Genomic DNA, 23,096 nt, shown 5'->3' with positions numbered 1-23,096 from the left:
AGGAGAAGCTCAGTTGAAAAATATTTGAAGTTGTGTTTCATGCAAAGTAATCTGCTGGTATTTGTGGTCAGCTGCATGTCACAATTATATACTAATTTATCTCATCAAAGCTTAAAAAAAATGTTTTAGGTGTGCTATTTAAATGTTATTTCACATTTAGATGCTAAGTATCAAAAATTCTTTTCTCTTTCCATTATCAATACCCATTTATCCCCTGAGGGTAATAGCAGGACTATAGTGTTCCATGAGCTGGTTGCCAGTCCGTCACAATGCAACAGACACACCACATGGACTCACACCCAAATGTCACTTTGGAACAGTCAATTGCCCAAACAGTCATGTGGTGAAAATTGAGTATCAGGAGAGAACCTGTGCATACACAGGGTAACATGCAAGCTCCAGAAAGTCCCAAGACTGGATATTTAACCCTGAACTTTCTGTCTGTGTAGCACCACCAACTGTCCCACTGGACAGTTCTTAGACAGATTTATTTTGTCATTTTGTATACACAAGTGTAAATAAAAGACATTTTGTTTAGAACAGCTCTCTTGACAATTTAATTTTTTAAAGTGCAGCCTTAATAAGGTAGCAGCAGTTGTTGTTGAGCTGCTACCACTGCCTCCAGCTCCTGAAGCACTCCTTCTCCTGGCTCAGGGGAGGAAGAGGAAGATGATGAGGATGCTGTGAGGGTGGTAGCCCCCTGGGTTGAAGAGGCTGACGTGGTTGAAGCAGCAGTGGTGCCATTGGCAGATTTAGCAGCGACAGACAATGCTGGAGAAGGTGTGGAAGCCGGAGGGGGCCGGGAGGAGCCAGCTGTGGATGTTTGAGCATTTGGGCGGGAAGCATCTCGAGTTCTCTGCTCATTTTCACCTGCAGAGGACTGTGCTTCCCCTCTAGATGCCGGAGATTGCCTGGGAACAGTCACTCACGCTCTTTGTTTCAATCGGTGCTGTACAGCATCAGCTCCCCCAGGCCAACAGCACCATCCGGCGAAGACCCTGTCAGAATGATGGCGCAGCAGTTACATATCTCACTTTTTCTTTCCAATGAGTGGACGTTGGAGAGCAGGATTGATGGAAGCGATGGTCTGTGGGGATCTCTCTTTAGCTTCGCAGTTAGGCCCCCCTCTGCAACCTCGCTTTCTCCGTCTCGCGCATCTCTTCCTCCGTCTGTTATTTTCCGCTGTTGTTTTGTTGTCATCCGTCCATAGCACTCTGCCGCTTTTTTAAACGGTCATAAATGCCAGCATTTAAAACATTTTGTGACCGTAGCTCCAGCAGGTGTTGGCGATCATAGATGCGGGTTTTATGTCTAGTTTGTATCATTTTAAGCGGCATATTTTGTGAAATTTCTGTGTAAATTGACATTTTTGATTAGATTGGAAGTTCTGATTAAATAATAGCAAAAAAACTATACTTGCTTACTTTTAACAAAAATAACAATATGCTTCAGCTACAATATCCACATTTTAAAATTAAAAATGCTTATAATTTTCTAAAATAGAATTCAATACCTTAAAATCATTTTATAATTTTATATAAGATTATTTAATAATATAATAGATTTAACATCTGGTTTCATCTCCTTCAACAGATACATTGCCTATCAAAACAGATTATTTGAAATCAGTGACAGCAGTTTGCGGCACTACATAAACCTCAGAAACCTGTAAGTATCACACTGATTGTCTCAGCAACAAATTTATCTGATCAACAGTTAATGTGCATTGTAACTTTCAACAGAACGGTGACGAGGACAAGATTGACATCTATATCCTTAGATGCATTTTATAACAACACAAAACTTCAATATGTGTAAGCAGCATCTTATTTCTCGAGTTATTTTGTCACAGCTCTTCCCCCTATTTGGCTTTTCATAGCTTTTGTCCTTCTTTTCTCAGAAATCTCAGAGATAACAATCTCTCAATGCTGTCATGGAGAACGTTTCAGAACTTCAACGTTACATCTCCGTAAGTTGACACATTTACGCAAAACTGTCAGTTGCCCAACATCCTCTTTTTTTTCTCTTTAATGTGCTTGTTTGTTTCTTTGAAGGCTTCTTCTATCTGGAAACCCTCTGGATTGTGTTTGTGAGAACTTGTGGATCAAACTACGACTCCAAGAAGACATCGACAATCTAGAGTTAACATGCACTGATGAAAGAGGAGAGACAAGGGACTTTGCCACACTCACTCCACCAGACTGTGGTAATGTAAAGCATTGTTGGGTTTCATTAAGACATAAAGATTGGATCGAAAGATAGAGACATAATGTGATATATTGTGACATGTGATGTTTTTCTTAATTGCAGTGGTTCCCAAAGTCGAGCTAAAACCCAAAAGTGTGACTGTGAAGAAGGGGGGTAATGTTGAAGCTGTGTGCAGTGCCTCAGGCTCCCCTGTTCCAATGATCCTGTGGAACCTTGATATGATCTTATCCCCCTTCGAGGTGAGATGGTTTAACTTCAACCTCTATTTAATGTTGGAATAATCTAATCCCAAATGGCTGTAAGGTGGATAATATGCAAGGGAAGGCTGATGTCCACTTTCACATGTCTTGAGAGGCGGAGTACTCCGCGCACACAAATCCTCAGTCAGGTTTCTGGGCTGTGCGAAGTAAAAATTGTATGTTCAACTTATATCTTTTTTTTATGCGAGCAGTGTATTATTGAGGGTCACAAGGGTGTAAGATGACTCTGCAGAAACTTAGCAGAGTTTCATAACAGGATGAATATCTGTGCAGAAGAGTTTCTGTTAATGTTTTGTGACCTCTTTTACCCACGAAAGTGATCTATATGTAGGGAGGATGATCCATCCCAGTTAGAGCTTACTGAAAAATTCTGTGTAACTGTGACGCTCTCCACTTGCAAGTGTTTGAATTAAAAGGTCGCTTTGTTCCTTGCAGTCTGTTGTGTCTCTGTCTCCAATTCCTGACAGACTTTACAGCTGTCACTGAGAAACACAGAGTTTGAGCTTCATCCATAGATTCTCTATTGGGTTTAGGTTTGGAGACTGGGTAGGCAACACCAGAACCTTGATATGTTTCTTCCAGAGCCACTCCTTGGTTATCCTGGCTGTGTGCTTCAGATCATTGTCATGTTGGAAGACCCAGCCTCCACCCAGCTTCAGTGCTCTAACTGGAGGTTAGAGGAGGTTGTTCCCCAAAATCTTGTAATACATGACCCCGGTCCTCCTCTCTACAGTGCAATAGCCCTGTCCCATGCAGTGAAAGCCACCGACAAAGCATGATGCTTCACAGTAGGGATGGTGTTCTTGGGATGGTAGTGGTACTCATCATTCTTCTTCCTCCAAACACGGTTATGACCAAGATGTTCTATTTTGTTCCCGTCTGACCACACGACTTTCTCCCATGACTCCTCTGGGTCATCCAAATGATCATTGGCAAACTTAAGATGGGTCTTGACATGTGCTGGTTTAAGCAGGGGAACCCTCCGTGCCATGCATGATTTCAAACCATGACGTCTATTACCAACAGTAACCTTGGAAATGGTGGTCCCAGCTCTTTCAGGTTATTGACCAGCTCCTCCTGTGTAGTTCTGTGTTTCTGATTTCTCACCTTCCTTAGGATCACTGAGACCCCACCAGGTGAGATCATGCATGGAGCCCCAGTCGGAGGGAGATTGACAGTCATGTTTAGCTTCTTCCATTTTCTAATGATTGTTCTAATAGTGGACCTTTTTCTCCAAGCTGTTTGTCAATTTCCCCATAGCCCTTTCCAGCCATGTGGAGGTGTACAATTCTGTCTCTAGTGTCTTTGGACAGCTCTTTGGTCTTTGCCATGTTAGTAGTTGGATTCTTACTGATTGTATGGGGTGGACAGGTGTCTTTATGCAGCTAACGACCTCAATCAGATTCATCTAATTTAGGATAATAAATGGAGTGGAGGTGCACATTTTGAAAGCAGACAAACAGGTCTTTTCTTTTTTCAAATACTTATTTGCAGCTGTATCATACAAATAAATAGTAAAAAATCATATGTTGGGATTTCTGAATATCACTCACAGTGGACATGNGTCCGAATACAGAAACAGGTCAGGCTCAGGCAAACAGAACACTAAAAGTAACGCTCGAAAATTCTCTGCACCAAAGGCTCAAGAATAATCTGGCACAGATGGCTGGGACCAAGGAGTTTAAATAGAAGCTGGAGAAGGTGGATCAGATGAGCAAGTATGAGAAACAGGGCAGAGCTAGACAGGTGAATGAAATGAGCAATCAAGCCAGCCATCAGTTGTCATCAGATCATAACAAAAAGGCCCTGTGCTGTAATCCTGAACTTTCTGTATGAGGTTTGCATGCCCCCCTCTGTATTTTAGGGATTTTTTCAGGTGCTAACAAACAGTCTACGAACAGTTTCCCTTCAGGTATGAGTGACTTTGTGCATGGTTGTTTAGCGCATGTGTCTGCGTTGGCTGGTTAGGAACGGATCACATGTCCAGGGTGAACCCTGCCTCTCAAACCAATGAGTTCTGGTGACTGCTGCCCAGCTCAACAAAAACCCTACTTTTAGGGGGTGTTGACATTGGATGAATGGCCAACTTACTGATTTCCCCAATCATGCAAAACAGCATAAAATGAGGAGAAGCTCAGTTGAAAAATATTTGAAGTTGTGTTTCATGCAAAGTAATCTGCTGGTATTTGTGGTCAGCTGCATGTCACAATTATATACTAATTTATCTCATCAAAGCTTAAAAAAAATGTTTTAGGTGTTCTATTTAAATGTTATTTCACATTTAGATGCTAAGTATCAAAAATTCTTTTCTCTTTCCATTATCAATACCCATTTATCCCCTGAGGGTAATAGCAGGACTATAGTGTTCCATGAGCTGGTTGCCAGTCCGTCACAATGCAACAGACACACCACATGGACTCACACCCAAATGTCACTTTGGAACAGTCAATTGCCCAAACAGTCATGTGGTGAAAATTGAGTATCAGGAGAGAACCTGTGCATACACAGGGTAACATGCAAGCTCCAGAAAGTCCCAAGACTGGATATTTAACCCTGAACTTTCTGTCTGTGTAGCACCACCAACTGTCCCACTGGACAGTTCTTAGACTTAGACAGATTTATTTTGTCATTTTGTATACACAAGTGTAAATAAAAGACATTTTGTTTAGAACAGCTCTCTTGACAATTTAATTTTTTAAAGTGCAGCCTTAATAAGGTAGCAGCAGTTGTTGTTGAGCTGCTACCACTGCCTCCAGCTCCTGAAGCACTCCTTCTCCTGGCTCAGGGGAGGAAGAGGAAGATGATGAGGATGCTGTGAGGGTGGTAGCCCCCTGGGTTGAAGAGGCTGACGTGGTTGAAGCAGCAGTGGTGCCATTGGCAGATTTAGCAGCGACAGACAATGCTGGAGAAGGTGTGGAAGCCGGAGGGGGCCGGGAGGAGCCAGCTGTGGATGTTTGAGCATTTGGGCGGGAAGCATCTCGAGTTCTCTGCTCATTTTCACCTGCAGAGGACTGTGCTTCCCCTCTAGATGCCGGAGATTGCCTGGGAACAGTCACTCACGCTCTTTGTTTCAATCGGTGCTGTACAGCATCAGCTCCCCCAGGCCAACAGCACCATCCGGCGAAGACCCTGTCAGAATGATGGCGCAGCAGTTACATATCTCACTTTTTCTTTCCAATGAGTGGACATTGGAGAGCAGGATTGATGGAAGCGATGGTCTGTGGGGATCTCTCTTTAGCTTCGCAGTTAGGCCCCCCTCTGCAACCTCGCTTTCTCCGTCTCGCGCATCTCTTCCTCCATCCGTTATTTTCCGCTGTTGTTTTGTTGACATCCATCCATAGCACTCTGCCGCTTTTTTAAACGGTCATAAATGCCAGCATTTAAAACATTTTGTGACCGTAGCTCCAGCAGGTGTTGGCGATCATAGATGCGGGTTTGATGTCTAGTTTGTATCATTTTAAGCGGCATATTTTGTGAAATTTCTGTGTAAATTGACATTTTTGATTAGATTGGAAGTTCTGATTAAATAATAGCAAAAAAACTATACTTGCTTACTTTTAACAAAAATAACAATATGCTTCAGCTACAATATCCACATTTTAAAATTAAAAATGCTTATAATTTTCTAAAATAGAATTCAATACCTTAAAATCATTTTATAATTTTATATAAGATAATTTAATAATATAATAGATTTAACATCTGGTTTCATCTCCTTCAACAGATACATTGCCTATCAAAACAGATTATTTGAAATCAGTGACAGCAGTTTGCGGCACTACATAAACCTCAGAAACCTGTAAGTATCACACTGATTGTCTCAGCAACAAATTTATCTGATCAACAGTTAATGTGCATTGTAACTTTCAACAGAACGGTGACGAGGACAAGATTGACATCTATATCCTTAGATGCATTTTATAACAACACAAAACTTCAATATGTGTAAGCAGCATCTTATTTCTCGAGTTATTTTGTCACAGCTCTTCCCCCTATTTGGCTTTTCATAGCTTTTGTCCTTCTTTTCTCAGAAATCTCAGAGATAACAATCTCTCAATGCTGTCATGGAGAACGTTTCAGAACTTCAACGTTACATCTCCGTAAGTTGACACATTTACGCAAAACTGTCAGTTGCCCAACATCCTCTTTTTTCACACTGTCTTTAATGTGCTTGTTTGTTTCTTTGAAGGCTTCTTCTATCTGGAAACCCTCTGGATTGTGTTTGTGAGAACTTGTGGATCAAACTACGACTCCAAGAAGACATCGACAATCTAGAGTTAACATGCACTGATGAAAGAGGAGAGACAAGGGACTTTGCCACACTCACTCCACCAGACTGTGGTAATGTAAAGCATTGTTGGGTTTCATTAAGACATAAAGATTGGATCGAAAGATAGAGACATAATGTGATATATTGTGACATGTGATGTTTTTCTTAATTGCAGTGGTTCCCAAAGTCGAGCTAAAACCCAAAAGTGTGACTGTGAAGAAGGGGGGTAATGTTGAAGCTGTGTGCAGTGCCTCAGGCTCCCCTGTTCCAATGATCCTGTGGAACCTTGATATGATCTTATCCCCCTTCGAGGTGAGATGGTTTAACTTCAACCTCTATTTAATGTTGGAATAATCTAATCCCAAATGGCTGTAAGGTGGATAATATGCAAGGGAAGGCTGATGTCCACTTTCACATGTCTTGAGAGGCGGAGTACTCCGCGCACACAAATCCTCAGTCAGGTTTCTGGGCTGTGCGAAGTAAAAATTGTATGTTCAACTTATATCTTTTTTTTATGCGAGCAGTGTATTATTGAGGGTCACAAGGGTGTAAGATGACTCTGCAGAAACTTAGCAGAGTTTCATAACAGGATGAATATCTGTGCAGAAGAGTTTCTGTTAATGTTTTGTGACCTCTTTTACCCACGAAAGTGATCTATATGTAGGGAGGATGATCCATCCCAGTTAGAGCTTACTGAAAAATTCTGTGTAACTGTGACGCTCTCCACTTGCAAGTGTTTGAATTAAAAGGTCGCTTTGTTCCTTGCAGTCTGTTGTGTCTCTGTCTCCAATTCCTGACAGACTTTACAGCTGTCACTGAGAAACACAGAGTTTGAGCTTCATCCATAGATTCTCTATTGGGTTTAGGTTTGGAGACTGGGTAGGCAACACCAGAACCTTGATATGTTTCTTCCAGAGCCACTCCTTGGTTATCCTGGCTGTGTGCTTCAGATCATTGTCATGTTGGAAGACCCAGCCTCCACCCAGCTTCAGTGCTCTAACTGGAGGTTAGAGGAGGTTGTTCCCCAAAATCTTGTAATACATGACCCCGGTCCTCCTCTCTACAGTGCAATAGCCCTGTCCCATGCAGTGAAAGCCACCGCCACAGTAGGGATGGTGTTCTTGGGATGGTAGTGGTACTCATCATTCTTCTTCCTCCAAACACGGTTATGACCAAGATGTTCTATTTTGTTCCCGTCTGACCACACGACTTTCTCCCATGACTCCTCTGGGTCATCCAAATGATCATTGGCAAACTTAAGATGGGTCTTGACATGTGCTGGTGTAAGCAGCACATGTTACCAACAGTAACCTTGGAAATGGTGGTCCCAGCTCTTTCAGGTTATTGACCAGCTCCTCCTGTGTAGTTCTGTGTTTCTGATTTCTCACCTTCCTTAGGATCACTGAGACCCCACCAGGTGAGATCAAGCATGGAGTCCCAGTCGGAGGGAGATTGACAGTCATGTTTAGCTTCTTCCATTTTCTAATGATTGTTCTAATAGTGGACCTTTTTCTCCAAGCTGTTTGTCAATTTCCCCATAGCCCTTTCCAGCCATGTGGAGGTGTACAATTCTGTCTCTAGTGTCTTTGGACAGCTCTTTGGTCTTTGCCATGTTAGTAGTTGGATTCTTACTGATTGTATGGGGTGGACAGGTGTCTTTATGCAGCTAACGACCTCAATCAGATTCATCTAATTTAGGATAATAAATGGAGTGGAGGTGCACATTTTGAAAGCAGACAAACAGGTCTTTTCTTTTTTCAAATACTTATTTGCAGCTGTATCATACAAATAAATAGTAAAAAATCATATGTTGGGATTTCTGAATATCACTCACAGTGGACATGCACCTATATGATGACAATGTCAGACTCCTCCATGATTTCTAAGTGGGAGAACTTGCAAAATAGCATGGTGTTCAAATACTTATTTTCCTCACTGTATTGTATGTCAATCAATAGAGAATAAAGAGATTTTAAGAGGTAAACACAAGAAAATTTAAACTTCTCACACTTGTAGCTGTGAGATGTCTGAAAGGTTCCCGATGTGCTGCCAATTTCCTCAGACCATTTATTGAGATCAAATCGCAGCTTTGACTTGGCACAGGAATTTAGCCAATCCATGATGGATTTAATTATCTGTTTTAGGTCTTTTTTCCAAAGGGCAGTTCTGCTTCAGCTTTTTGCAGTGGGGTTTCCCGTTTTCCTAAAGAATCCTCTGAGCTATGGTAGAAGTTAAGGGGAATTTTCTTAAGGTAGCGAGGACAAAACTGCAGCAAAACCTCACCAGACCATGACATTTAAATATCTATCCATCACAGCTTGTACAAGGTTATTCTCCCTAAAAAAAAATATGTGTGGTCCATGCCAGTCATGTTCTGTGTGTTAAACAATTCAGTTAAATGAACACTACTCCAAAGTCCAGTTATTTGTCTTTATTCTCTCTGACAAAGTTTTGTCCAGTTCCACTATTTTTCATAAAGAGCTAAGATTTCAACATATTGTAGATTATTTCTTCATCATATGACTGATTTCTAAGCTTTACTAAGCTTCCTCTTCATACCATGGTGTTCACTTTCACTGCAACACCCAGGGACTCAGGTCTCCTTCAAAAAGCTGTTAAACCCTTCTAATCATTTGCCCCTAAAAAAGATTATAGTGCTTTTTTCAGTATTGTAAAAGAATAAATGTCGGTAATGCGAATTATTTAATGACTTATATTTCATGATTGTCAGCTTCAGTTTAAGTGAAAACACAATCTTAGTTGTTTTATTTCAAATATTATATCTTCAAATTGGCCACTTTTAAGTATGAGAGGCCTTTATTGTTTTTCATTTTCTGTAGGTCATCTAAACCAGAGGAAACTCAACAAGATTTCCTTTTTTACAATTTTCCTTCTGCGCAATTCTCCCCTAGTCCTAGCTGGCAGAAAAATCTGTTAGTGTGTGAAGGGAATGGGGCTGACCCCACCTCATTAGCAGTCAGTCACACAGGTTGGAATTTTACAGCTGAACTGAGGTCTGGGTGGGAAGTGTGAAGTGATTACTTAGCCAACTTGTATGTTTGTTTAATGTTTTCACTGCCTCCTTAAATAAAAGAGTGCTCTGTTGGCTTTCGTTAGTTTAACAAAAGATCCCTGCAATTCCACATTAGTAAAAATGAACTATATTTGTTCTCAAATTGCAATTGGATTTTGAAGCGAGTAAAAAAAAAAAAAGCAGATAAAGATTTCTTAGTGCTGATGTGTAACCTTAAATAGATGATTTATTTTTTTATCTAACATGTTATTGGATTAAATCTAACTAAGGGCTGCATGATGCTGTTATTACTGTAACCTTATAGCACTGTAGTAGTCAACCAGCCTGGCTCCTGCATGGTATCTCTGTGCATTCAGGCGTTCCCTCCAGGCACTCCAGCTTCCTCCAAGAGTTTCAAAAGAAGACTTTGAGGTTGAGGTGCCTTCCTTAGATCTGTTAATGTCCTGGTTATGTGTGTCTCTATGACACTGTAAATACATTTAAGCAATGGATGAGTAAATATATGAAAATAAATCCCTGGTACAACAACTAATTAAAAATTTCTATACAACAAATGCACTCTAAGAATCTATGCTTTCCTTGTTTAAGTTATTTCAGACTCTGTAATGTTTCTATTAGGCTATTAGATACAAACATCCTTGACTCTAAGTTATTTCGCTTACTGTAAAGCTAACTATTTCACTTGTTCATTATCGTGTGAATAGCAGTTAGTGTTCTTAATTTTTGTTATTTAGGATTTATCCAATTCCAAATGTTTGATGATTTAAAATGTATCTAATACATTTCGCTAACTTCAATATTAAACACATAAAACTGAGTTTCTCCCTTGTTGGTGTTAAACTGTCTTAAACTGTTCTGTTTAAAGTTTAGGCTGTTACAAATTTATATTAAGTTTATATTAAGCCAAATAATGTAGATAATTATATATAACTTTTTAATAAATTAGTGAATTTGGACCATTCTTAGGGGTGTGTTTTGATAAATTCAATGTCCTACATGGCGGGAAGAAAAAAGGATTTACAGTTCTTTGAATGAAGCCGGACCTAGTTGATCAGTTCTTTTCGTAGAATAAGAGCCCATTTCCTTTTTATTTTGGTTTTAAGAAACCAGTCTAAGGTAACTCATTCTATTCAGGAAATTATCACTGTTTGGAAGCCAATTATTTGGTGACCTAGATTTTTATCCTTTCCTTGTCTATAACTCTCTTATCATAGCAGGGTTGCGGTGGGGCTGGTGCCATTTCTAGCAGTTTTTGAGCAAATCCTTTGTTTGACCTGTTATGAAAAGACATCACAGGGAAACAAAGAGACAAACATCAACCATGCCAGCACACAGTCAGACCTTAGGGGGATTTTAGAGACCAGTTAACCCGTGTTACATTCATGTGTCTGGACTGTGGGGGGAAGACGAACCTGCACGATGCCAACGTACAGACTCCGTACAGAAAGACTTCATAGTGGGGTTCAGTGTTTAATAAAATAAGATAAAACAGTTAGGTTTTATTTCAAACTCTGCTACTCCTGAGATTTGCTTCTTAGCAACTTACAGTTCTATATGTTTAGTTGTGCATGGAAATCCGATATTTACTACCCTTTGTAAGAATTTTTCATATACGTTATTTAAAGAAATATTAGTGAAGACTTTGCTTTACTTTTTCCACACAAAAAGATTAAATATGAACTGTAATTTTAAGTATTTGAAAGTAACTGTGTTGATATTTTTTCTTTAGTTTCTATAATGATTTTTAGTTGCTTTTATTTTATATATATAAATTGCATATCAGTGTGGAATGTCACTAGTTATTAGCTGTTTTCTTTCTGTAGGAATCAAGCAAGTTTACATAGAATGCATAACTGATCCAATAATCTTACCTTTGCAGATTCACTCTATGGAAACTGAGAGTATCCTCAACTTGTCAGACCTGTCTCCTGATGATAATGGCAGGGTGATTGTATGCAGCGCTGAGAACATGGTCGGTCAGACTGAAGCCACGCTTCAGCTCAACATTACTTGTAAGGACATCAAATACGGCCTACATTTGTAGAAATCTTGTTTACATTGCTGCATTCAGTTTGATCTAATTTCCTTTGTGACGAGCATTTAAATGCTTTCTTCTAAATCATGTGTTTTTCTTGGAAGCAAAAGTCCTCATGGTTTGTTATCATTAGTGTCTTCTGGCAAGTCTTATTGACTTTCCATGTTTCCTGTACATAACTATTCTTCCTGTAAAGCTCTTTATGCCTCACCACGTGTTTCTGCTTGTTTAATACCCATCTGTACATTCTTCTCCTCTGCTTTCCTGTCGTCAGAGTTGAAAAAATGTTTAACAAGTCTATAATTTCTTCTTACATCTCTCCTCTCTAAGCTCATAGAGGTATTTTACCAGCTATATTTCCTTTTATTTCCCATTATACCCATGACTGCTCTTCTTTTGTTGTTGCCTCCTTGTTAGTCCCCCCGACCATCCAACAACTCTTGGGTCCTGAACGGGACCACCACTGGTGCATCCCCTTCACTGTGACAGGAAACCCCAAACCTCAACTGCTCTGGTACCATAGGAACGAGTTGCTCCAAGAGCAGGACTACATCCGCACCATGATCCACGTGTCCACAGAGAACGAGGACCACGGCTGCCTGCAGCTGGTCAATCCCACCCACATCCATAATGGCGAATACACACTAGTGGCAAAAAACGCACATGGCCAGGATGAAAAAACAGTAACTGCCCAGTTCATTGATCCACCAAACATTAGTCCAACAGGTCAGTTTGCTTTGTGTTTTGAAATACAAATATTGCCCAAGTGTTGTTCTGAGGTCAACTGCTGAATTTTTTTTTCTTTCATTTACAGATGAGTACTATTGTAAGTATTATTTCAGTTTTATAAAACAATGAGAGTCATGAAATGGTATTTTTCCTGATGGATGTATTTATTTTCCTCACATTTCAAAGTATATATGGATAATTATAATTACTGCAATAAATGTCTAAACTTTCCTGCTGAGCCAATGTCAAAGACTTTATTTCCATTTTAGGTCAGTGTTAATGGTTCACCAATAGAATAAAAAAATAAGGAAGAAAACAAAAATTATCAACAGGGGGTCCGCAACCCCTAGGGGGTCTACAGAGGTACTGCATGGGGGTCACGAAAATTTTGGTTGATTAGACTTTTGTTTTTTTATATTCCCCCTCTTCATTTTTTTCCACTAATTGAAATGTGCAACATAAACATAGACAACATAAACATTAACATGAATTAAACTCACTGTAGTAAACAGATAAATGGAGGCAGAAGATGTCTTTCAGTCATCAGTACACACATTCAGCGACACACAGGTGCTCTTTCAAGCTGGGCACCGTTTCATTCACAACACCTGTCCCATCATCCAGGAATCAGAATCAGAAATACTCTAATAATCCCAGGGTAAAATTACTTCCGGTACATTACTCCATCTGTAATAGAGTGACTATAGGACCAGTTTGATATAACACTATTTCATACTATATATATAATTAGGGGGTCCCTGCTCCATCTCGCCGTCAGTTTTGGGTCCTTGGCCGGGAAAACATTGAAGATTCCTGCACTGATCAATCCATTAATGTGTTTCCCATTGTATCAGCTCTGAACTACCCCAGCATTTAAGAAGAAAATTGTCAGTCAGACATGATGGTGTTAGGGTGACAATCTGAGGCCGACTACAAGAAAATCTTGTATGAAAATGTCCAGCCGTCTGTTTGAGACCTTGAGCTAAAGCACACTTGAGTTCTGTAGCATGGAGATAATGTGGAATGCAACAGAAAATCTGCCTCTAATTAGTTAAAGAAATTCAACATTAAAGTAGTACTTATAGAGAACATAGTCAAAGTCTGCATTGTCCTCAGTTGTTTATACTTAAAAAGCCTCTAGTATGTCAAAAACACTTTTATAAAGACGAGTGGAACAACATTTCCCCACAGCATTATAAAAGACTGGTTATTTAAAAGTTGTAGCCACCAAGGGTAGCATAACCTGAATGGGGTTTATGGGGAATTGTTTTCTTCATGCAAAGTCAGAATGTCTTAGATAGCTTCTCATTTTACAGAATAGAATCATAGATTGAAAACTACAATTTGCATTTACTCTAGTTATCTTTGTTTGATGTAAAATATAACTTTGCCAAAAAACAAAAATGTCTTCTGATTTCCATCTGTTATCTCTCCCTTGCCTTCTGTTTGCATCCTCTGCTCAGACACTGGTAGGTTTTTTTTTTTAGATTTTGCAAAGTTGACATGCAGTTTCAAACAACAAAATCATGACAATAATTCTGATTTTACCAAATTCATCCAGATACACCAGTCCCTCCTCTGGACGACAGCGTTGCCGTAAGTCATCCAAAACATTTCTATTCATATGCAATGTTTTGACAACCTCTATAATTAAAATATGTTTACAATTTATTGATCGTTGAATATCGTTGAATATTCTTTTTTTTATTGTTTTACATGTAGGTGTGGAAAAAACCTTAAAAAAAATTTGGTCACCAAATCTTCATAACAACAAGTTATGTATAAAGTAAAAAAAAAAGATATTTTGGAGAAGCTCTTCATTCCACTTTCCAGGGAAAGAAGGGACCAGTGATGCTGTTGCTGTGCTAGGAAATTTAAAGGGGTCATAGAATGATTATATAGGGTATTTGGTGCTGGTCCTTAAGGTCTCTAAATAGGGTGTGTAACATTGGTTGGGCTGAAAATGACATATTTGCTGTTCTATGAGCAAGCCTGCTTAAAAGCCCTAGAATGAAACAACAGGTTTTCTTCCTTTTATGGCATGCTCATGATTATTTAGATGAGCTGTGCACTGATTGGTTGGTTTACTATGAGCAAAGCTGCTGAGCAAGGACACATCATAGCAACAAGCACTCAGTCACTGAAAGCAAAGCTGCTGAGCAAGGACACATCATAGCAACAAGCACTCAGTCACTGAAACATCGATATTGTTGATATGGTACAGTGACCAGACGTCCTCTTTTTCCTGGATATGTCCTACTTTTCATACCTAAAAGGATGTGCAGGTAGAATTTCTAAATCGTCTGGGATTTTGGTCGACTACAGTGCAACAAAACCGGGCCGTAAGCTCCGGGGCTGGTCCGGGAACCCTGGCGGGCGGGGGCAGGAGCCAATGGGGGTACGGAGCGACTGAACCCGACCTGGTGAGCCTGGACACAGGCATCCCCGCGCTTCCCCCCGTCTGCCTTACCGGGTGCAGGTAAGGCAGACGGCTCATGTCCGGTCCAGCCGTCGACACTTCACCCACCCCCCACCGGGACCAGACCAGAACCAAATAGGGCAACATCCCTGAGTTTACGTCAACTCGGGGCTTTGTTTCCATTCACCTGTTTTAAGGTGGAAGTTTAGATTTGTGAGATTTGCAGAGAAAATAGGGGGATATGGGGTTTGAACTGCTCTGTACGTCCATTTCGTTATTCATCTATGACAATGTAAACTCGGTTTTGCATTCTATGACCCCTTAAATCAACATAGGTGTCTCTTGCCATATAAATATTTTGGATTAAGCTCATACTATTGTCTTTGAAGTAGAGCTTATAATAGAGCTTGAGCTGATTTATAATCTAAAACCTGACTTCAGTTCTTTGTCACAAAATTAACCTTTTTTCCATGGTCATCTTAAACTCCAGATCTAAATCCAACAGCAGATACCACATTGATGTACTAAAGCAAATATTTAATTTCTCTAAACTGTTTTTTACGCGCGCTGTTAGCAGGAATTATACTTATAGGGATCAGCATTTTATTGTGATTGCTACAGTTTATTTGGACTTTTCACTGAATTCCTAATCGCTCTTTTTTTTAATTTCTAGGTATATGTCGTTGTGGGAATTGCTGGTGTTGCCTTGACTGGCTGTGTCCTCATGGTGATCATTCTGAAATATGGACGAAACTCAAGCTTTGGTATTAAAGGTAAAATAAATATGTTTTGTTTTTTTTTCTTTTTAATAAATAAAGGAATTAAGCCTATTGGTTGTCATTTTCCAGAGAGGATATTAAAAAATGTATTCCTTGTTCTTGTTTTTTTTTTTTCAGGTATTTTTGCAAACTGTTAGAAATCTAAACTTTCTGGCTCTCTGTTCTGACAATGTTCTAAAAACGCATATGAAAAGCCAATTGTCAAGAGAGAACCTGTGTCCTGCCAAAGTATTTGTGGGCTTTGAACTTTCTTTTTTTGCTGGACTTTTTTTAAGTAAAAATCTGGAGTGCATTGAACATTTCTATTTCCTCCTTTTCCTATATTCATACTTGTTAGGACTAAACGTTTGCTGTAGTTACCCTTGCAAGTGTTTGGTAATGTATTTGTGCCAGCTTTGTACGTATCTAAAATTTTTTGCTCCTTCCTTGGACATCATTTAGCATTTTCTGTCTGCTGTGTTCTTTGGTCTTCATGGTAGGGTCACTAATGTTCTTACACAAAACCTTCACAGAACATCACCATTTATGCAAAGATGAATAGAGATCATCAATGATAAGTGCTACTTTTAGAAATTATGTAAGCAATCAAGATATCCAGTTTGTTTTATTTTTATTTTAGGAGTAACAATGTAATTTGGTGCTGAATACTTATGCTAAAAAATAAACTTCTTAAATCTTTCTTTTTCATACAAAAGTATAAGCTGCTTTCTTCTGATCTCATATAAAACAAAAATTGCACTGAAACTTGTTTTTGTAAAAAGGCATATGAGAGAAAGTTAATGGTTTTACAAGACTCTAAAAGACCCTATTCTTAACCCAAAAAATGGCAGAAATGTAGGGATTTATAAAATGCTTAATTAAAAGTCGCTTAATGCAAGAGGCCAGAACAGAAGATATAAACTGTGTTTCTTGTATGGAAGAAAAACATAGTTGTATTTTTTTCTCACTATGTGACTTTTTGGAAGAATTGGTGGGAGTTTTTTTCAGGTTATTCCATAATTTAGCTTGTTTTTGCCAAAATGCCTGCAACAGTTGATCCTTGTTAAGCAGTTAATATATAATCATGTATCAGTACTGTTATTGGTATTCCCTGTATAAATTAATATATCTATATGCAGCATATGTGTTAGACTTGAATTACTGTCACATTTTGCAGAAACCTAATATTAGGGTGTAGTTGTACCAACCATCCATTTACACTTCATCATCCCTTTACCTTGTTTACCTCTCTTCTCCTCTTTCCATCTTCTCTTACTCCTTTATCCTAATGACCAACCTCCTACTCTTTACCTTCTTCTCTGCCCATCTCTCCGTCTCCTTTTTCCTGACCACCTCCTTCTTTCCCCTTCTCTCTGGGTCCCTAGGCTCCTCCTCGGTAATCAGCAACGACGATGACTCTGCCAGCCCTCTTCATCACGTCTCCAATGGCAACAACACCCCGTCGTCCTCGGAGATGGGTCCAGACGCAGTGATCATTGGGATGACAAAGATTCCTGTCATTGAGAATCCGCAGTACTTCCGTAACTCCGGTAGCATGCTGAAACCTGACACGTGTGAGTTACCGCCTAGCTTGACCAACCTCTGTTAACCCGAAGCCTTTTCTGATAAATCCATATTGGATTCATTTCTGTTCGCCATATATTTATATTCACATTCCCTACCTTAGTTCCTCCTGCTCTAGGAGCCAAGTGTGAAGCCCATAAAAGATTTTCATAGAAAGAAAAGTTTTATTATATTGAAACTCTACATCTTTTTTTTTTTGTCATTTGCTGTGTAAAGAACGTGAATCTCATTTTCAATTTAACCTATTTTTAGTTTGCTTTCTTAATAAAAAACACAGACAAAAACATGGTGGGAGAAAGACCTTTGCAGAGACCGGAGCAGAAAACTCAAATAGCTTTTGTAAACATTTCTTTGAGGTAATTCAAAGCAGTGCTGACAATAATAATAGTTTTGTTTTTTTGTTTTTTTACTCTAAATAAAAGGGGAAAAAGACAACACATCACTTTGTCATACAACATTACTAACAACTCACTGCCTTAGTATAACAGTATGATGATCATGAATAATATAATAAATACACTTTTTTAATGCATAAAAATGAACAGAAATTTCACCATTTATTTAATAGTTTTTATTTAAAAGATGTACTGAATGAAATTCCCCTTAATGTAACAAGTCACACAATGATCCTTCTTCCTGTGCAAGCAGTGGTAGATTTATTGCATTGTTTGTTCTTTCAATTCAACATTTTTTAACCAAGTGGGAAAACCTGCTGACTTTTTTCTAGCATATCCTGGTCTTATAGAAATGTGGCCTTTATGTGAGAATTTTAGAAGGATAGAGATTCAAAGAGTGATGAGGTGAATAAGAATTGCTGTTTGTTTTGAAAATGAAAAGATGCATATTTCAGGTGTAAACTGTAAGGATCTGGAACTTCTGAAATGTTAAGAGTTGAATTGGCGGAGGAGTCGTACTGAGCAACTTTTAGGTTCAATATTTTATGAAAACTCTACGATTTTGATGCTGCAACTAAATGTTTTGGCTAGGATTTTTATACAAAGAAAGGTCTGCATGATGTGCATACCGTACCCACATTTTCAAAGTAACAAAAGTTGTTATTCATGGATCTTATACAAAACAGAATGTTAAAACATGCCTCTGCTGCAACAGCTTGACCAGAGCTTTGAAAATGACACTACAGCATAAAGTTTTAATGTCTACTTCAAAATATCTACTAAAAGATATTTTGCCAATGAAAAGCCCTCCTATCTACAGCTATCAACATCTACAACAAGTCATTGAAAAAGAGCTACCACATTTAATTTCCCTTGGATAAATAAAGCATGTTTTTATTTAATTGAACTGAAAATAAAGATAAAACCATCATGTTGTGAATGATTTGATGTGTTCTTTGTTAAAAGTTGTTCAGCACATCAAAAGGCATAACATCGTGTTAAAACGGGAGCTGGGAGAAGGAGCTTTTGGGAAAGTCTTTCTTGCGGAGTGCTACAACCTGGTGCCGGACCATGAGAAGATCCATGTGGCTGTCAAGGTACGGATCGGGACACCTCCCTCAGGGAACTGGGGAACTGTTTTAGTTGGATGTTTGTTCCTGTTAATCTTACCGCTCTCTGTCTCTTAGACTCTGAAGGAGGCCACCGAGAGCGGCCGCGCAGATTTCTACAGAGAGGCCGAGCTTCTCACCAACTTGCAGCACGATCACATTGTCACCTTCTATGGAGTGTGTGTGGAGAGCGATCCCCTCATCATGGTGTTTGAGTACATGAAACATGGAGACCTGAACAAGTTTCTCAGGTGCGAAAATGTCATAAATCTAAGGTATTGTAGAGGATTTTTTCAAAAAGACCCGCCCTCCACTTAAAAAAAATACACATGCACAACCCTGTACCCTCTCCTGACTGGGAACGCCTATTAAACGCATGCAAGAGCGTGTACAAGCCTATTTCTCCTTGTGTTTGTTCTGCTTAAAAATTGCTGTTCTCATAGCTCACACAAGCTAACTGTGCCCAAGAGTGGGGACTATATAGTGGACTTTATAGCGAACTCAGATAACTGACTGTTATCTGACAGATGATCACTGCTTTTTGCTCCCCATTGACCACGCTCCTCTTCCTCTACTTTTCGAGGAGAGCTCTCCGGGCAAAGCATTCTGGGATATTTCTGCCTTTTCTGAGGCCTTTCTTTTGTTCTCATATACCCTCATAGACACTTTTTTTGTTATTACCCATTTTCAAAGAACCGTGGTGAGAAAGGTGAGCTTCATTGACTATCATACGCCTGAAAGTACGCATGTGCAGAAAAAGATAGCTAACGGGATGAGCAATTAGGACGGCCTTATGTAAACATATCAACAGAACGATCGACAATTAGGAGGAGCAATTATTTATATGATCCACCCGGAAGTAAAAGATTGCCCTCTATACCTTCAAAACAGAATTGTGATATATATATATATATATATATATATATATATATATATATATATATATATATATATATATATAATTTTTATTTTTTATTTTTTTTAATACATTTTTAGTATTAGTAACTAGTTCAAATATGCTTTTGGCTTCTGGGTGCAGGTCCCACGGTCCTGATGCGGTTCTCATGGCAGACGGTCAGCACAGTATCCTGGTGGAGCTCACCCAGTCTCAGATGCTGCACATTGCCCAACAGATTGCTGCTGGCATGGTCTACCTGGCCTCCCAGCATTTTGTCCACAGAGACTTGGCAACAAGGAACTGCCTGGTAGGGGAAAACCTTCTGGTCAAGATTGGAGACTTTGGCATGTCGAGGGATGTTTACAGCACAGACTACTACAGGGTAAGCAAAGCTACATCTTTTTTCCTCTACATCTGTTTGTTACTCCCTACAGCTAATGCAAATTTTTGCAGTGCTCAAGGAGAAACACAAGGAGCTACAAATATTGATTTATTTTCTCCAGCTTTGGTGACATGAGTTTGTTGCAGCAGAAATAGCAGTTTTAGCAAGGCTTACTTTTAAAACCATTTAAATGTAAATTCTGTAATCTACATAAATTTAAAGTTTCCATGGTAATAAGGCTAGACAAGGCAAAAAAGCAAGCATAGTTTTGCAATTTATTTAGGCAATGAATCAAATCATTATCCCACTCACATTGACAGCATCATATTAAACCACAAAGCAGTACACAGTGTAAGCATCCATGTGTGTATGCATGAGACAGCAGCTATTTATGGAGGTGATAATAAACCTGATCAGTGTAAAACAAAGACATAGACAGGAGCAGGTGGGATTTTTAGAAAAATCAGTTTGTTTCAGATCTTAACTTGAATCCCACAGCACCCTCTGCTGGACAGTGAGATGTAAAACAGGTAAACAAACTGTCACATCACTGATAGTCATTTTAATCAAATAAAGCCTAATTCTAAGTTAAAGCACAATGTGAAATAAAAGCTTGGTTACTTGTATTTCCATAAAACAAAACAAAAATTACAAATAAATCCTTATCATCACTTTACATAATACAGATGTATATCGCTGGCTCAACGAAGTGAAGCACTGATCTGAGTTCTGTTGTGAAAACTCTTCCTGAGTCTGTTAGAACAAACCAGCTGATAAATTACATCATTTGGAAGGTGAACCATAGAGCACAAGTGTGATATATATTCAAAAAATCACTCTCCAGTACCCTAGAACTAATTTACTTTTCAGAATCAGAATCGGGTTTATTGCCATTGTTAGTGAAGGAGTTCACAACTAGGAATTTTTTATGGTACAATCGTGCAACATGAAACATAGATGAAATAGTAAATAAAATTATAAAAATCTCTAGAAACACTGGGGTATAAGGCATGCAAAAAATATACTAATATATACACTTAGGATAAAAATATGGATAAATAAAAAAATATATATAAAAAGTAAAATGTACAAGATATCTGATATCAACAGTTCTATAAAAGCTTGAAACAGTTGACCTGATTATTTTATGCATCACTTTAATTATCACTATAAATGACCAATTACAACTGTTAGTAGATTTTTAGACACCTTTAAAATGCCTTAGGTTTGTATGTTGATGCTAAATAAGCAAAACGTCACTTGAGAAATAAAAAAAGATTTAGAAGGCAATTAAAGATAGAAATATACATACATACCATGTACTCCTTTTATTGGTCCAATGTTTCAATTACAATAACACAAGTAAATTACATACATATACTCATATACCGCAAGCCAGAAGAAAAAAAACAAAAGACAAAGTCATCCCCCTCAAAAACTGAGAATAAGCATTTGATTATTTACACAACATAAAATATCTCCACCTCCCCAAATAGAAATAAACTCCTTAGGATTTGACAGCATTCTATAATATGCAAACTCTGTCCTAAGACGTGCCGCTACCAGGCCTCTGAAAATCACTTCAACATCTACTGAACCTGCCTCCTTCATTTTATTTCTCCTGGTGAGCCAAAACTTTGCCTGACCAAACAGAAAATTAACCACACAAATATTCCACTCTTGTGCTTTTGAATATCTAGGACCAAAAATAAACAGTTCATTATTAAAACTGTGTCCTAAACCAGCCACCCACTGTTTTAACAAAGAGAAGAGAGAAGCTAGTCTGGGACATCTGATCCAGAGATACTGTATACATACATAAACAGTGTAAAGTTTGAACTTTCTTTCCAGAAAAGCAGCCTGGATGTGTGTTCCAATCTTAAAACATTTAGAAGCTGAAATATTTTAGGATACAGGCAATTAAGCCGCTATATGAAAGAGTTAGTTTTTTCTTTAGTGTATTATTATTTTGGAAAAAAAAGAAAAAAAAAGTATTGGTGTGGACATGTTCCATGAATGAGCTTGACTGACATAAATGTCTGACTAGTAGCTTTATTCTTGATATAATCATTAGGCTTGTAATTAATTTAATACATAAAAATGTTTGTTCTGGATTTGCACAACAGCAAAAAATGTCATGGATTTTATTTTTTATAATTAAGTGATTATAAATGGTGTAACTAGCCACTAAAACAATTTGATCTGACCCGAGGAGGCCTGCTAATGGAGGCTGCTCCTTGTCCCCAGGTTGGCGGTCATACGATGCTGCCCATCCGCTGGATGCCCCCAGAGAGCATCATGTATCGGAGGTTTACGACAGAGAGTGATGTGTGGAGTCTAGGTGTGGTGCTGTGGGAGATCTTCACGTATGGCAAGCAGCCCTGGTACCAGCTCTCCAACAATGAGGTCAGTCACATCAAGGTTTTAACCTTTACATTTAAAGCTGAAATTACCTCTGAGATGGCAATGATTGCATTAAGGGAAATTCAGACTTTGTTGTTAAAGAGTGACAGATAATAGAAAATAAACAGCTTAATTTTAATGTATTTTTTAACGGATCAAGTCATTTGATCTTAAGACACTCGGTTAGCTTATAAAGTGTAGTGCCTTTAATACTTCTACACTGAAAAAGGGACTTTTTCCTGTAACTATTTCCTCACTTTTTATATAAAATTTACTGCATCTTGCTATATATGTGCCATTACTTCAAAATGAAACCTTATACCAAATGTTCTACTTAGGATTAATTGTAAATCTATATCCATCAAAAGGCAAGTACATTTAATTCATCTTATGAAATAGTATTAACGAAACAACTTCAATAGTTTCCCAACTTAACAGATACAAGTAAGAAGTACTTGGATATTAGAAGTAAACTTGGTGCATTTTTCCTTGCCTGGCCATGTTTAGATCAGAAGTAGAACATCTTGTTTACTTGTTGGCTGCACGGTGGAATAGTATGTAGCTCTGTTGCTTTGTAGTAAGAAGGTTTAGGATTCGATCTCTAGTCCAGGT

The 23,096-nt window shown here is 38.6% G+C and overlaps 1 protein-coding gene across 1 annotated transcript in view; it reads left to right on the top strand.

Annotated features, from left to right (window-relative positions):
* LOC107088955 (BDNF/NT-3 growth factors receptor-like) overlaps window positions 1-23,096 on the top strand; it is a 30,002-nt gene that overhangs the window by 4,359 nt on the left and 2,547 nt on the right. Inside the window, exons 2-21 of the mRNA XM_015381430.1 lie at window positions 1,594-1,668; window positions 1,743-1,814; window positions 1,901-1,969; window positions 2,055-2,206; window positions 2,311-2,447; window positions 5,497-5,588; window positions 6,193-6,267; window positions 6,342-6,413; window positions 6,500-6,568; window positions 6,658-6,809; window positions 6,914-7,050; window positions 11,652-11,784; window positions 12,225-12,575; window positions 14,107-14,132; window positions 15,629-15,728; window positions 17,099-17,287; window positions 18,659-18,789; window positions 18,880-19,052; window positions 19,841-20,081; window positions 22,329-22,487. Of these exons, the coding sequence (XP_015236916.1) occupies window positions 1,594-1,668; window positions 1,743-1,814; window positions 1,901-1,969; window positions 2,055-2,206; window positions 2,311-2,447; window positions 5,497-5,588; window positions 6,193-6,267; window positions 6,342-6,413; window positions 6,500-6,568; window positions 6,658-6,809; window positions 6,914-7,050; window positions 11,652-11,784; window positions 12,225-12,575; window positions 14,107-14,132; window positions 15,629-15,728; window positions 17,099-17,287; window positions 18,659-18,789; window positions 18,880-19,052; window positions 19,841-20,081; window positions 22,329-22,487 (2,605 nt within the window). The remainder of the gene's footprint in view (window positions 1-1,593; window positions 1,669-1,742; window positions 1,815-1,900; window positions 1,970-2,054; window positions 2,207-2,310; window positions 2,448-5,496; window positions 5,589-6,192; window positions 6,268-6,341; window positions 6,414-6,499; window positions 6,569-6,657; window positions 6,810-6,913; window positions 7,051-11,651; window positions 11,785-12,224; window positions 12,576-14,106; window positions 14,133-15,628; window positions 15,729-17,098; window positions 17,288-18,658; window positions 18,790-18,879; window positions 19,053-19,840; window positions 20,082-22,328; window positions 22,488-23,096) is intronic.

This window comes from Cyprinodon variegatus, unplaced genomic scaffold (assembly GCF_000732505.1).
Source record: "Cyprinodon variegatus isolate N-32 unplaced genomic scaffold, C_variegatus-1.0 Scaffold234, whole genome shotgun sequence".
Taxonomy (NCBI): Eukaryota; Metazoa; Chordata; class Actinopteri; order Cyprinodontiformes; family Cyprinodontidae; genus Cyprinodon; species Cyprinodon variegatus.
The sequence above is the reverse complement of the archived record's forward strand: the minus strand, read 5'-3'. Positions and strand labels throughout refer to the sequence as shown.